Genomic DNA, 16,757 nt, shown 5'->3' on the forward strand with positions numbered 1-16,757 from the left:
AGGTGACATCTACTACATTATCTGTACTCAGAGAGTTATCACTGTGTTATCTGTGGTGTTACATAGGACTGCAGGTGACATCTACTACATTATCTGTACTCAGAGAGCTATCACTGTAATACATAGGACTGCAGGTTACATCTATTACATTATCTGTACTCAGAGAGCTATCATTGTGTTACCTGTGGTGTTACATAGGACTGCAGGTGACATCTACTACACTATCTGTACTCAGAGAGTTATCACTGTGTTATCTGTGGTGTTACATAGGACTGCAGGTGACATCTACTACACTATCTGTACTCAGAGCTATCACTGTGTTATCTGTGGTGTTACATAGGACTGCAGGTGACATCTACTACACTATCTGTACTCAGAGAGCTATCCCTGTGTTATCTCTGGTGTTACATAGGACTGCAGGTGATATCTACTACATTATCTGTACTCAGAGAGTTATTACTGTGTTATCTGTGCTGTTACATGGGACTGCAGGTGACGTCTACTACATTATCTGTACTCAGAGAGTTATTACTGTGTTACATAGGACTGCAACTATTCCGCAAACTTTACTGCGAACAATACACAATAAAAGACCCCTTCATAACAGAATATAGCGTCTTACTCTTGATGGCTAAACTTGAACTAGTGGAGGGAAGAGTTAAATAACAAATTCAACTCTGCTACATCCCTATCAATAACCAGCCTCCAGAATCATACCTTCTACTCCAGCACCTCATCTCCCCCCAAATGTTACCTTTTATATTCTATTCACATCCAAACAGCTGGCACAGGCTGGGCACTGCCAGTCGGGTATTAGTGAGGCGCACAGCGGCTGCAGGCTCTGCAGTGCAGGACATCTGCCAGCCACCTACAAGACAAGTCGGGGAGGGTGTAGTATGAGCAGATACCTGCACCAGCAACTCATCTTCACGAGCTGCACGTAGGTCCGGACGCAGGGCGAGGAGAGGGAGCCTCGAATGCCGCCTGGTGCTCTTCCCCAAAATGCACGGAGCATCTGCAGCAGAGGACGGCGCTGGATGTGCGCGGTGAACAGATGTGTGCCGGGCACGCAGGACTCAGCACTAATCCACAATCTGAGGGCATTAGGACAACGCAGCGGATGTGTGGCCATTTATTAAGCAGAAAGCATTAAATCTGGAGATACAAGAGCGGCATGACACAGAATCGAGGTGGGGGCGCAAACAGGGCACGCCCCGAAATCTCAGCGACCTTCTCCATGATTATCAACACAGTGTACACAGCGATTATCACACTGGCGGGGGCTGGGATAAGATAAAGGGTACGGAAAGGCAGGAGTGGGTCTCCTGATGGGAGGTGTAGTCCATATGGACATGGAGATTAATAAAACACACTGTCCATAGCACCCAATCACAGCGCAGCTCTCATTTCACAATCTGCTCTTGAAAATGAAAGCCGCTCTGTGATTGGTTACCTTTAAATTGTTACAACCATTGGTCGGACATTACCTTGTTACCAAAACTTGTGGAAATGCCCCAAACTCAACCTGGAACGCACGTATCAGGGAGGGATCCACGTAAGCCCCACCCATATCGGAGCGGCATTTGCAGTGGCTGTCTCTGAACATTTACGATGGTCCCAGCAAATTCTGGATTGTTACCGAGGATGGACTGCAGATGCCGCTCTGTGGAGACCTACAGTGCCTTAAAGAAGTATTCATACCCCTTGAACTTTTCCACATTTTTTCACATTACATCCACAAACTTATATGTTTTTTGGGGGGATTTTATGTGATCAACCAACACAGTAGCATGTACAGTATGTGTGAAGTGAAAAGAAAATGATACATGGTTTTCAAATTTTTTTATAAAAAAAAATCTGAAAAGTGTGGTGTACATTTGTGTTCAGCCCCCCTGTTTGAGAACATTAGTGATCAAACAGCATCATGAAAACCAAGGAACACACCAGACAGGTCAGGGATAAAGTGTAAAGCAGGGTTAGGTTATAAAGAAAGATCCCAAGCTCTGAACATCTCACTGTAGTGTTCAATCCATCATCTAAAAATGGAAGGAGTATGGCACAACTACAAACCTACCAGGACATGGCCGTCCACCTAAACTGAGAGCCCAGACAAGGAGAGCATTGATTAGAGAAGCAGCCAAGAGGCCCATGGTCATTCTGGAGGAGCTGCAGAGATCCACAGCTCAGGTGGGAGAATCTGTCCGCAGGACAACTAGTAGTCGTGTGCTCCACAAATCTGACCTTAATGGAAGAGTGGCAAGAAGAAAGACATTTTTGAAAGCAAGCCATAAGAAGTCCCGTTTGCCGTTAGCCACCAGCCATGTAGAGGACACAGCAAATATGTGGAAGAAGGTGCTTTGGTCAGAGGAGACCAAAGATGAACTTTTTGGCCTAAATGCAAAACGCATGTGTGGTGGAAAACTAACCCTGCACATCACCCAGAACACACCATCCTCACCGTGACACACGGTGGTGGCAGCATCATGATTTTATCTCAAGACACGAAGGCACCTATTGCTTAACCCTTTCTTTACTGAACCACACAGCAGCAAAGAAAAAACAATAACATAACCACCCATGGGCGGATGACCTCTCCCCTTAGCCCCAGTATAAAGGGAACTCCTCTCAAGTCATCTTCCTCTTCCTCAATATTCCACTGACCTGTTCTGTAGGTTGTTGGTGGTTTTATTCTAGAGTTTTTTCCCCTCTCTTTTGTTCTATAGCTACTCCCTCATTCGTTGTGTTTATGCGGTTGGATCTCCTCAATGGGAGATTTTTTCATATGTGTATATTGTAAACATTTTTCTCCTAGGCCCTGTTGTGCCCTGTGATCTGGGGGGGAGCTCTCTGTCTGTTGTACATCCGGCCGACCGCTTCTGCCGGTCGGTTACTCGCCCCTTACCTCTTGTAGCCTCCTGTGTGTCCCCATTGGCGCCATTACCTGTGGTTTCTCTTCATCCGCTCAGTCGCTCCCGAGATCTCGCGAATTTTTGCAGGATCTAGGGCGCCATCTTGCTTTTGCTGCGTCCGCTTTACACCATCGGCGTCCGAAGTCTCGCAGGATTTTGGACGCCATCTTCTACATCGCCACTCCGCTGTTGCATTCGGCGGGCGGCCTCTTCACTGCACGCATCCTACCGCAGATCCTCTGTTCAAGTGGGGTGACTAACCCTGCTTCTGGTTTGTGGGGGTCTGTTAATGTAGTGCTAGTGTCCGCATATTAGTCTTGTCTGCCCCATATCATAGGACTCCTACACCGGCTCATGGTAGCCCCAATCAGGGGGCCAACCCTCCTCCTCCATCTAGGCAAGGGGTTATGCCGGCATCAGGGGAAATATTACCTGTGGCCTCTGAGGCGCAGGCACTGGCCCTTCAACAATCAATATCAAATGCCATTATGACGGCCATGGGTTCCATGCCCTCTGTGTTAACTCACTCCATCTCCCAGGTTCTGCTTGCCAACCCATCATCTAGTATGGCCCCTAGCCCATCTCCCTTACCAGCCCCAACAGCCTCCAGAAATGATGATAATGATGGCTGAGTACCATCCCATGACGGCGCGCTGAGGTCGCGCAAACGAGCCTGTCCGCGCCAGGCACAACGAGCACGGCATTGGAAGTCGGCCCGGTCTCAACCCGAGTCCGATTCTGACTCCGTTAGAGAGTGAGGAGGAGGCTTTGATGGAATCTCCACGCGATTCCGAGGAAGAGGGCATTTACACGTCACCTAATCAAGTGGCATTGGTGTCATTCGCGCCTGGGTCACTACGACCTTCTACGGCCGAGTCGGCAACGACATCTGGTCCACCCGTTTCCCTTACGGATCCTACGGGCGACCCGTTATTTGACCCGGACTCCCTCCACCACCCTAGGTCTGCAGAATGGCTCCCGGCTCCTCATGTGTCCAGCTATTTGGAGACCATGGTCCGTAGACCCCTTAGTAAGGAGACACGGAATAAGCTCCGGGCCGAATGCTCGCGTCTGGCTATCCAAAACAAGGTGTGTGAAACACCGGTTGTGGACCCTAAAATGGTCCAGTTTCTGTCTAAATCGGAGTTTAGCCCCCGGAGAGGCCTAGATTCGGCCCTACGAGCTTGCCAGGACAAGCTGCTAGACATCCTGGGACCCCTAGCAAAAATATTTGATATGGCAGAATCTGCCAAAGCAGAGGGACAGCAAGTCAACCCAGAGGAGCTCCGTGGTTGGGTCCAAAGAGCCATTTGCATGGCAGGAAATGCAAATACGTTGCTGGCTATCGAGCGACGCAAGGCCATTTTGATGAAAATTGAGCCTAAGCTAACCAATATGTCCCTAACAGAGTCAGGGAAGGAGGCTCAGGGTTTTCTCTTTGGAGACCCGTTTATAAAAGGAGCTTGGGAAGTTCATAGGAACCTTCCCTGGATAAGGCGCAGACATCCATGCGTAGGGTCTTCAGCTGTAAGGTTTCCTCCAGGGCCGGCAGTGCAAGGGTCCGTCTGTCCGGCCGCTCCTTCTTTCAGACCCGCTTCGAGGCTCCTTCCCATCCTACCGATCTTCTGGTCAAGACCCAAGACATCATCCGTCCTTTTTCCCATCCCGTGGCGCTACAAGACGAGGGAGGTCATATAGAGGAAATCCGAATCTCAGACGTCCCTTCGGTAAGTCTCCCACCTCGTCTCCTTTCTTCAGACAATTATGTCGGGGGCAGATTCCAACATTTTACTCATGTTTGGGCATCCATTACCAGCGACCCGTGGGTTTTAACCACGATTCGAGGCTTTCACATAGAACTAGTGGGGCCTCCGCTAGTGATTTCCCCGCTTCATCCCACAATCCGGTCTCAAGCTTCGCAATTCCTCATAGACACAGAATTGCAAGTCTTATACCTCAAGGGAGCCGTGGAGCTGGCGCCTCCCGCTGGGGTGATCAGCAATATTTTTCTCGTCGAGAAGAAAGGGGGTCATCATCGCCCCGTCATCAACCTTAAGGCTCTGAATGCCTTCGTCAGGTATCGGCATTTCAAAATGGAGGGCATCCACCTTCTAAGGGACATGCTTCTTCCAGGCGATTGGATGGCGAAGCTAGACCTCAGGGATGCATACTTGACGGTCCCGGTTGCACCCTTCTCCAGGGATCTGCTCCAGTTTCGTTGGTAAGGGACCATTTGGCATTTCACGTGCCTTCCCTTTGGCCTTTCGTCCGCCCCCTGGTGTTTCACCAAACTCATGCGTCCTGTTGTGGCATGGCTCCGCAGTCGAGGGGTGAGACTTATAATTTACCTGGACGACATTCTGATTATGGCCAGGGACCGTGCTACCCTCCAGACCCATCTCCAGATGTCCATGTACCTCATCTCCCCCTTGGGGTTCATAATCAACCGCGAGAAGTCCTGTCTTACTCCGTCCCGAACCATGGAGTTTCTCGGTTTTCATGGTGGACTCTGCCTCTTTGACACTCAGCCTCCCATCAGCGAAGGTCCGGACGATTCGCAAGGAGTTGCGCCGCACCCTGACTTTATCGCAGATCTCCCTTCGGCATCTGGCCCGGGTGATAGGTCTCCTATCATCTTCAATCCAAGCTATCTTCCCGGCACCTCTGCATTATCGAGCTCTCCAACGACTCAAGATCGCCCACCTGCAGGTGGGGCTTCGTATGCGGATCTGATCTCCTTGGATTCAGAAATGCGGGACGAGTTGGAATGGTGGATTGGCACTCTTTCCGCATGGAACGGCAGAACAATCTTCGGCTCGCAACTAGATATAATAGTGGAGTCGGATGCCAGTCTCCACGGCTGGGAAGCCCACTGCGAGGGAGTATCCACCGGAGGCCCATGGTCAGCAATAGAGTCCCATCTACACATCAACGCTCTGGAACTCCTGGCAGGTTCTTTTGCGATTCGCAGCTTCAACAGTGGGAGGGCCAGGGCATGTATCCGCCTCCGGATGGACAACGTCTCCGCGATTCGCTATATCAACTCCATGGGGGGTACCCGCTCCACCATGTTGACACACTTGGCGAAGGACTTCTGGGATTATTGCCTGATCAACAACATCTCGGTAGTGGCGGAATATCTTCCCGGTCTACACAACACGTTGGACGATTGGAACTCTCGTTACATTACAGATGCCAGAGACTGGAAATTAGATGTGGAGGTATTCTCTGCCATTGCGTCGCGTTGGGGTCCGTTCTCTATCGACCTCTTTGCGTCTCGCTGGAACGCCCAACTTCCCAGATATTTCAGTTGGAGGCCAGATCCGACCGCGGAGGCGGTGGACGCGTTTCTTCAACAATGGTCAGACGATTTGCTCTATGCCTTCCCGCCGTTTTCCCTTATCCCGCGGGTCCTAGCCAATGTGTGTCGCCAAACATCAGAGCTTGTTCTAATCCTACCTTTTTGGGGGACCCAATCTTGGTTCCCGCAGCTGTTGGAGCTTCTGGTGGACGAACCCCTATTGCTTCCCATTCGGTCGACTCTGTTGTTGGGTACAATGAATCAGCCGCATCCTTTGCCTCTGGAGGGCTCCTTGCGTCTGCTGACCTGCAGAGTATCGGGGTGTCCTGGCAAACCCCGGGAATTTCAGAGACAGCTAGATTCCTGTTGGAAAACGCGTGGGCCCCTGGAACCAGAAGAGCCTATCGGGCGGCTTGGCAGTCTTGGGCTAGTTGGTGCTGCCTTCGGAACCTAGGTCCCACTGATGCAGCTGTGAATGATGTTATCCAGTTCCTCACCTCTCTCTACGAGGAGGGCAAGGCCTATCGCACTATTAATGTGTTTAGGTCAGCTATTTCCTCCGGCCATAGAGGGTTTGAGGGTTGTCCTGCTGGGCGCCACCCTCTGGTATGTCGGTTGCTCAAGGGTTCCCGCCTCGCTTGGCCTCCTAGGCCTTGCTTTACTAGTTCTTGGGACGTCTCCACGGTTTTGTCATTCCTTTCGGCTTGGCCGGCTAATGAGGTTTTGTCACTTCGCCAATTGTCGGCCAAGTTGGTCACTCTCTTTTGTCTTATCTCATGCAAGAGAGTTTCGGATGTCTGAGCTTTGGATCACGACGCCCGGTCATTCACTCCGGATGGGGTGACATTTAACATTTCTCGACGTACAAAGACCAATATCAGTTCGGTCTCTTATCCGGCTTTTCCTTCGTCGGTGGCGCTCTGTCCGGTTGCATGTCTGAAGGAGTACGAGTCCAGGACTCAGTTGCTACGATCCCCGTCCGCTTCACAGTTGTTCATTTCATTCCGTAGACCATATGCTCCGGTTACCTCGGTCACACTGTCACGGTGGGTGAAGTGGATTCTATCACTGTCGGGTATAGACACCTCTATCTTTACAGCGCATTCCGTTCGTGGGGCTTCCGCCATGGCTTTGGCTGTGTCAGGTGCGCGCCTGGAGTAGGTCATGAAGTTAGCGGACTGGTCGCGAGTCTCCACTTTTAGAGAGTTTTATTTCAGACCGGATCCTCATGTGTTCGCCTCTATTATTAACCGGCTTTAAACTAGCAATAGGAGCCTCCGTGTCTTGAGATAAAATTGTATGATTTTCCTAGTTTATGACGTAAAGTCATGATTTTATGAAAGACACGGAGGCGAGTATTGACCCACCAATTTTTTTCCTCCTCTATTGGGTTTTGCATCATACTGACCTTCCGTGGTATATTTTCTGATATGTTTTCCTCATTTGGCTTTTGTATTATATTTTCTGATGTATATGCTTAATTATGATTGCACTTTGTTTACCGGTTCTAGGGTTGATAATGCAGACGTCTTGATTGCGTTCTCTCCACTATTTACCTGTTTTCTTTCTTCTCAAGGTTGATTCTGGAGAACATCGGATGGAAGATTGATTCCCTACAACTACATATACGGATGGTGTTTCGCTTTTAGGTTCACCGTTTCGGTTGTTTAAGACGGTTTCGTCTTCGGTTCAAGTTGATCGGTTCCTTCAGGTGACGTTTGTTCCGGTTTTTCCTTTGAGGAGGGTGTCAAGTCGACAAAGAAAGAGGAAGATGACTTGAGAGGAGTTCCCTTTATACTGGGGCTAAGGGGAGGGGTTTCCGCCCATGGGTGGTTATGTTATTGTTTTTTCTTTGCTGCTGTGTGGTTCAGTAAAGAAAGGGTTAAGCAATACTCGCCTCCGTGTCGTTGATAAAATCATGACTTTACATCATAAACTAGTAAAATCATGCAATTTTTAATTTATGAAATGTTTTGAAAAAACCATGTATCATTTTCTGTTCACTTCAAAAATACTTGATACTTTGTGTTGGTCTATTACATAAAATCCCAATAAAATACATTTTAGTTTGTGGGTGTAACGTAAAAAATTTTGGAAAAGTTCAAGGGGTCTGAATACTTTTTCAAGGCACTGTAGCCTTAGACAACTTCATAAATCAGTCCTTATGGAATATCCACCGGGTGGTGGGGGTTTAACCATTGGAAGGTACACGGAAAGCAAGAGCGGCTCCAGGGTTATGTGGGTCCCTGGTGGATGGAGTCACTGTGCCATAGTCGAATTAGTAGAGACTGACTCGGACGCAAAGTGGGTGGGGTTTATTTAAACCCCACCCATAAGTGGGCATTTCCCGCTAGGATGGATTTTTGCCACATTTTTTTTCTGCATTTTCTGCCTCTTTGAGTACATATATTTTTCCATCATTTCTACTAAAGGACAGGGGAAAAAATGCCACATGTGAACAGACCCTAAGAAGGAGAGAAAGCAGCTGTACGCTACCATGGTTGTAATTTGACCATTCTACATCAGCACTTCTGTGACTGCTCTTATTATTTGCAAGATGAGCTGTAGTTTTTTGGGCGCCATTTTTACATACACATAATTGAGCATTTCAATGTATAATCACTTTTATTATTGGTTAAACGCATAAAAAAAGTTAATTGCACCATTTTTATCTGTGCATTTACTAATCACTATAAATAATGTGATGGTGGAAGGACACCAGATAAGTCTATGCGAGAGCAATGCAGCTTGCAGCAAACCAATAATTTTTCTGCTTCTCATAGACAGCAGTGCAGTCTGTGGCTCATCACTAGTGTTTCTGCTTCTCATAGACAGCAGTGCAGTCTGTGGCTCATCACTAGTGTTTCTGCCTCTCATAGACAGCAGTGCAGCCTGTGGCTCATCACTAGTGTTTCTGCCTCTCATAGACAGGAGTGCAGTCTGTGGCTCATCACTAGTGTTTATACCTCTCATAGACAGCAGTGCAGCCTGTGGCTCATCACTAGTGTTTCTGCTTCTCGTAGACAGCAGTGCAGTCTGTGGCTCATCACTAGTGTTTCTGCTTCTCATAGACAGCAGTGCAGTCTGTGGCTCATCACTAGTGTTTCTGCTTCTCATAGACAGCAGTGCAGTCTGTGGCTCATCACTAGTGTTTCTGCTTCTCATAGACAGCAGTGCAGCCTGTGGCTCATCACTAGTGTTTATACCTCTCATAGACAGCAGTGCAGTCTGTGGCTCATCACTAGTGTTTCTGCTTCTCATAGACAGCAGTGCAGCCTGTGGCTCATCACTAGTGTTTATACCTCTCATAGACAGGAGTGCAGTCTGTGGCTCATCACTAGTGTTTCTACCTCTCATAGACAGCAGTGCAGTCTGTGGCTCATCACTAGTGTTTCTGCCTCTCATAGACAGCAGTGCAGTCTGTGGCTCATCACTAGTGTTTCTGCTTCTCATAGACAGCAGTGCAGTCTGTGGCTCATCACTAGTGTTTCTACCTCTCATAGACAGCAGTGCAGTCTGTGGCTCATCACCAGTGTTTATACCTTTCATAGACAGGAGTGCAGTCTGTGGCTCATCACTAGTGTTTATACCTCTTATAGACAGCAGTGCAGTCTGTGGCTCATCACTAGTGTTTCTGCTTCTCATAGACAGCAGTGCAGTCTGTGGCTCATCACTAGTGTTTCTGCCTCTCATAGACAGCAGTGCAGCCTGTGGCTCATCACTAGTGTTTTTACCTCTCATAGACAGCAGTGCAGCCTGTGGCTCATCACTAGTGTTTCTGCCTCTCATAGACAGCAGTACAGTCTGTGGCTCATCACTAGTGTTTATACCTCTCATAGACAGGAGTGCAGCCTGTGGCTCATCACTAGTGTTTCTGTCTCTCATAGACGGCAGTGCAGTCTGTGGCTCATCACTAGTGTTTATACCTCTCATAGACAGCAGTGCAGTCTGTGGCTCATCACTAGTGTTTCTGCCTCTCATAGACGGCAGTGCAGTCTGTGGCTCATCACTAGTGTTTCTACCTCTCATAGACAGCAGTGCAGCCTGTGGCTCATCACTAGTGTTTCTACCTCTCATAGACAGGAGTGCAGCCTGTGGCTCATCACTAGTGTTTCTGTCTCTCATAGACGGCAGTGCAGTCTGTGGCTCATCACTAGTGTTTATACCTCTCATAGACAGCAGTGCAGTCTGTGGCTCATCACTAGTGTTTATACCTCTCATAGACAGGAGTACAGTCTGTGGCTCATCACTAGTGTTTCTGCTTCTCATAGACAGCAGTGCAGTCTGTGGCTCATCACTAGTGTTTCTGCTTCTCATAGACAGCAGTGCAGTCTGTGGCTCATCACTAGTGTTTCTGCCTCTCATAGACAGGAGTGCAGTCTGTGGCTCATCACTAGTGTTTATACCTCTCATAGACAGCAGTGCAGTCTGTGGCTCATCACTAGTGTTTCTACCTCTCATAGACAGCAGTGCAGTCTGTGGCTCATCACTAGTGTTTCTGCCTCTCATAGACAGCAGTGCAGTCTGTGGCTCATCACTAGTGTTTCTGCTTCTCATAGACAGCAGTGCAGTCTGTGGCTCATCACTAGTGTTTCTGCTTCTCATAGACAGCAGTGCAGTCTGTGGCTCATCACTAGTGTTTCTACCTCTCATAGACAGCAGTGCAGTCTGTGGCTCATCACTAGTGTTTCTTCTTCTCATAGACAGCAGTGCAGTCTGTGGCTCATCACTAGTGTTTCTTCCTCTCACAGACAGGAGTGCAGTCTGTGGCTCATCACTAGTGTTTCTGCCTCTCATAGACAGCAGTGCAGTCTGTGGCTCATCACTAGTGTTTCTTCCTCTCACAGACAGGAGTGCAGTCTGTGACTCATCACTAGTGTTTCTTCCTCTCATAGACAGAAGTGCAGTCTGTGGCTCATCACTAGTGTTTATTCCTCTCATAGACAGCAGTGCAGCCTGTGGCTCATCACTAGTGTTTCTGCCTCTCATAGACAGCAGTGCAGTCTGTGGCTCATCACTAGTGTTTCTTCCTCTCACAGACAGGAGTGCAGTCTGTGGCTCATCACTAGTGTTTCTGCCTCTCATAGACAGCAGTGCAGTCTGTGACTCATCACTAGTGTTTCTTCCTCTCATAGACAGCAGTGCAGCCTGTGGCTCATCACTAGTGTTTATACCTCTCATAGACAGCAGTGCAGCCTGTGGCTCATCACTAGTGTTTCTGCCTCTCATAGACAGCAGTGCAGCCTGTGGCTCATCACTAGTGTTTCTGCTTCTCATAGACAGCAGTGCAGCCTGTGGCCTCACCGCTAGTGTTTCTACCTCTCATAGACAGCAGTGCAGTCTGTGGCTCATCACTAGTGTTCCTGCCTCTCATAGACAGCAGTACAGTCTGTGGCTCATCACTAGTGTTTATACCTCTCATAGACAGCAGTGCAGCCTGTGGCTCATCACTAGTGTTTCTTCCTCTCATAGACAGCAGTGCAGCCTGTGGCTCATCACTAGTGTTTATACCTCTCATAGACAGCAGTGCAGTCTGTGGCTCATCACTAGTGTTTCTGCTTCTCATAGACAGCAGTGCAGTCTGTGGCTCATCACTAGTGTTTCTTCCTCCCACAGACAGCAGTTTAGGCTGTGACCATTGTTAGTGTTACTGTCTCCTGAGATACCAGCAAACACCTGCCACAAGATGATTATGAAGATGAATATAATTTAAATACAGAGGGGTCCTCGGAGCACCGTCAAATTGTTGGGATTGCCCCCTCAACAAAGAACACACTCACACACACGAGTTGTACTAAATGACTGGACATAGAACCTACAGGGGAATTTCCCGGTGGGCCGATGCTCAGCAGGCCGCCCGAACCCTCCTCACAGCCGTGTACATAGTGATCTAATGCTCTCAGCATGAACTAATGGTACCTGACCACCTGCCGCAGGTGCCCTTCTGAATTCAACTGCATCGCCATCCTCATGACGGTAATACAGTTGAATACTGTGGCGAGTGCGACAAGATTTTGTGCTGCATTGTGGTATTTGGTTCTGCTCGGGCGGTATTTTTTTGCTGCACTACGGTACTCCTAGCCCCTCCTACTAAAGCTGCACCAACCTATTTGTGTTGCTCCACCGTTAATTGGGTCCCGCCTACAACATGGGGACACTTTAAGTTCTCAGTCCATCCCTAGTAATACATCTTACAAGTTAATCTCTGCTGGGTTGCCCAATAGGATTTCATAACCCGTATTTCCTTCTGCCTTGAATTCTCTGGACTATTTTTGATCAATTATGGATAATCTGGATTTCTGATCCATCGGTTGTGGCACTAAGGGCATTTTATATAATATCTAGTGTCTGATAACCACCTTGTTAGACTATAGGGGGAAGAAACAGAATGCCTCCTCCTCCAAAAGCTCACCTCTCCAGATTGTCACATTTACAGAAACTAGGATATGCCTCCAACCCATGCGTAACATTCACTGCTGTTGAAGTGCAAGTCAAGATAGGGCTGGGACCCCTCTCGCCAGGGGCCACAAAACATCTATGTGGTCCACACACCCTTGGGTCATATAGCCCCCATGCAGCTGGTATCATGAGCTAGAATCATAATGTGGTCCTGAAATTACAGTGCACAAAGTCAGGGGTGGAGATCGTACCCATAGCGGTGCCTGGACACATCCCTGCTGAGCCGCTCCGAGAGGTAGGCACCAATGCGATCCAGTTTTTCTGGGGCTGAAAGTGCGTAGAAGGTCAACTTCTCCATGTTCGCTTTGACCAGACCATCCTGTAGAGGGCAGATGACCACAACATGATCCATTACAGACTAATACCATATAACAGAAAACAAAAGTCTATCATGACCTGAGGGTGCTGAAGGGGCCCATTCCAAGTTTTGCCATGGGGCTTAATGGGGGTCACTTATTACAACCCTGGTAGCAGCTAAGACAAAGCTGAATTCTCCATCTTGTACTGGTTTAGAGGGGCAGATATCTTATTCTCCATTCAAGACTAAAGCTAAATCCATAGTCCTGTTGGTGTCCTAATCCCAGGGGGAGATCAGATCACTATTTTATAGCTAGAGCTCCACTGTTAGGCCACATGACAGCGGGGTGGTGCTAAAATGCGGTCGGTTTCTAAGGACAAACTGCAGAATTTTAAATGCTGCTTTTTATGTGATAAAGGATAAGAAAATCTCACAACTGGTCCCAAAAAGGTAACTAAAATGTACGTAATAATAATAAACATTACAGGAAAACCTAAACTGGATCCAATGTAAAGGATATAATAATAATAATATTAAGTATCATATGCTATGAATTAATATATTATATATAAGCAGTATGGTTATAGTAGTATAAGATAGTTTTATATAGTGTAATACAGCAAAATGTAATACAGTCAAATATTTGTGCTGGGGGGGGTGGACAAGAAAACAACCCAAAAAGCTCATTTCCGATTGATGAAAGTTATATCACATTTATATAATAGAATCTAATTTCATCCAGCATAATAGAATGTAGGATAATAAAGTATAAACTAAAGCATCATGTAGGTTAATTAAAAAAATATAATAAGGTATAATATAAAAGGGCTGTGTGCACATCTCGTCACCTGTATGTCATCAGCATAATACACCGTTCGACATCAAATAGTGCAGTAGACTAAACTGTTCTATCATGTAGTGTAATGAGATATAATATAATCTAGTATAATGTGGTATAATATAACGTAGTAGATTATACTGTAATGCAAAATGTAATGTAGCAGACTATACTGTAATATATTGCGGTATTAATACAGTAGAATATACTGTAATATCATTTAAAGGGGTTATCCAAGCCCCATAATGCCTGGGCACCTCATACAGGTTATACTCACCCGGGTCGCTCCAGGGAGGGGACTCCCTAGCGCCACCCCCAATGCTAGGAAGGCTCGCCCCTGTGGTGGCCTGCTATTGGCTGCAACGGGCAGATGCAGTGGCGGCTCTGCAGGCTTCAGAAGCAACGCGGGAGCAGGGTAAGTATGACCTGTATAAGTATGCCTGTCACGGACCAAAAATACGGCCATGTGAATGGGGCCTAATGATGTGAAGGATTTCTCCACCGACCTTCCAATGTCAGGTGACCTGTGCAGACCTGTGTACACTGCTCGGAAGCTGACTGTCGGTGGGACTGCCTGGATATTCAACCAAATGACTCAAGAAATGTTGTTTATTTAGTAAATAGCGCCCGCTTTCGTCTTCAGGCAGTGATTAGTATTGCAACTTAGCCCCATGTAAGCGAGTTCGCCTGCAATACCTGACACATCCTGCAGACAGGAGGGGGTGCTGTTTCTTGGAAAACAAAAACAAAATTAGAAAAAAACACAGATTACCCAAAATGCTCACCTCTGAATCCTCCGGGAAGATATTGTCCACGAGTCTTTTGTAGCGAGGACGCAGCGCTCCACAGCAGCCACACACACCTGGAGGAGAAGACAGCCATTAATACAGGGAACGGATGGTCACCTGTGAGGACGACTACGACCATGACAGTGACCACTAACAACCGCCAAAAAAGTGTGATACAGGCAAGTCTGGTGATCCTACTCTTCTACTGAACTGCCTGTGTCAGTCTTTAGTAGTTCTGGCATTCTATTCATGAACTGTAGATCTTCCAAGCCCACTCATGGAGACCATGTTTGTTCCTTAGAGCTGCAGTCACTGTGACTAATCCACTGCTATGGGGGGGGGGATCTGTGACTAATACATTGTTATAGGGGGGGATCTGTGACTAATACATCGTTATAGGGGGATCTGTGACTGATACATTGTTATAGGGGGATCTGTGACTGATACATTGTTATAGGGGGATCTGTGACTGATACATTGTTATAGGGGATCTGTGACTGATACATTGTTATAGGGGGATCTGTGACTGATACATTGTTATAGGGGGATCTGTGACTGATACATTGTTATAGGGGGGATCTGTGACTGATACATTGTTATAGGGGGATCTGTGACTGATACATTGTTATAGGGGGGATCTGTGTCTGATACATTGTTATAGGGGGATCTGTGACTGATACATTGTTATAGGGGGGATCTGTGACTAATACATTGTTATAGGGGGGGATCTGTGACTAATACATCGTTATAGGGGGATCTGTGACTGATACATTGTTATAGGGGGATCTGTGTCTGATACATTGTTATAGGGGGATCTGTGACTGATACATTGTTATAGGGGGATCTGTGACTGATACATTGTTATAGGGGGATCTGTGACTGATACATTGTTATAGGGGGATCTGTGACTGATACATTGTTATAGGGGGATCTGTGACTGATACATTGTTATAGGGGGATCTGTGACTGATACATTGTTATAGGGGATCTGTGACTGATACATTGTTATAGGGGGATCTGTGACTGATACATTGTTATAGGGGGATCTGTGACTGATACATTGTTATAGGGGGGATCTGTGACTGATACATTGTTATAGGGGGATCTGTGACTGATACATTGTTATAGGGGGGATCTGTGTCTGATACATTGTTATAGGGGGATCTGTGACTGATACATTGTTATAGGGGGGATCTGTGACTGATACATTGTTATAGGGGGATCTGTGACTAATACATTGTTATAGGGGATCTGTGACTGATACATTGTTATAGGGGGATCTGTGACTGATACATTGTTATAGGGGGGATCTGTGTCTGATACATTGTTATAGGGGGATCTGTGACTGATACATTGTTATAGGGGGATCTGTGACTGATACATTGTTATAGGGGGATCTGTGACTAATACATTGTTATAGGGGATCTGTGACTAATACATTGTTATAGGGGATCTGTGACTAATACATTGTTATAGGGGGATCTGTGACTTATACATTGTTATAGGGGGGGATCTGTGACTAATACATTGTTATAGGGGGATCTGTGACTGATACATTGTTATAGGGGGGATCTGTGACTGATACATTGTTATAGGGGGGATCTGTGACTGATACATTGTTATAGGGGATCTGTGACTGATACATTGTTATAGGGGGATCTGAGACTAATACATTGTTATAGGGGGGATCTGTGACTGATACATTGTTATAGGGGGATCTGTGACTGATACATTGTTATAGGGGGGATCTGTGACTGATACATTGTTATAGGGGGATCTGTGACTGATACATTGTTATAGGGGGGATCTGTGACTGATACATCGTTATAGGGGATCTGTGACTAATACATCGTTATAGGGGGATCTGTGACTAATACATTGTTATAGGGGGATCTGTGACTGATACATTGTTATAGGGGGATCTGTGACTGATACATTGTTATAGGGGGGATCTGTGACTGATACATTGTTACAGGGGGGGATCTGTGACTGATACATTGTTATAGGGGATCTGTGACTAATACATTGTTATAGGGGGATCTGTGACTGATACATTGTTATAGGGGGGATCTGTGACTAATACATTGTTATAGGGGGATCTGTGACTTATACATTGTTATAGGGGGATCTGTGACTGATACATTGTTATAGGGGGATCTGTGAC

At 47.0% G+C, this 16,757-nt stretch overlaps 1 protein-coding gene across 1 annotated transcript in view; it reads right to left on the minus strand.

Moving 5' to 3' along the window:
- EFR3B (EFR3 homolog B) overlaps positions 1-16,757 on the minus strand; it is a 132,229-nt gene that overhangs the window by 65,441 nt on the left and 50,031 nt on the right. The window contains 2 exon segments of the mRNA XM_040427122.1: positions 12,861-12,988; positions 14,591-14,667. Of these exon segments, the coding sequence (XP_040283056.1) occupies positions 12,861-12,988; positions 14,591-14,667 (205 nt within the window).

This window comes from Bufo bufo, chromosome 4 (assembly GCF_905171765.1).
Source record: "Bufo bufo chromosome 4, aBufBuf1.1, whole genome shotgun sequence".
Taxonomy (NCBI): Eukaryota; Metazoa; Chordata; class Amphibia; order Anura; family Bufonidae; genus Bufo; species Bufo bufo.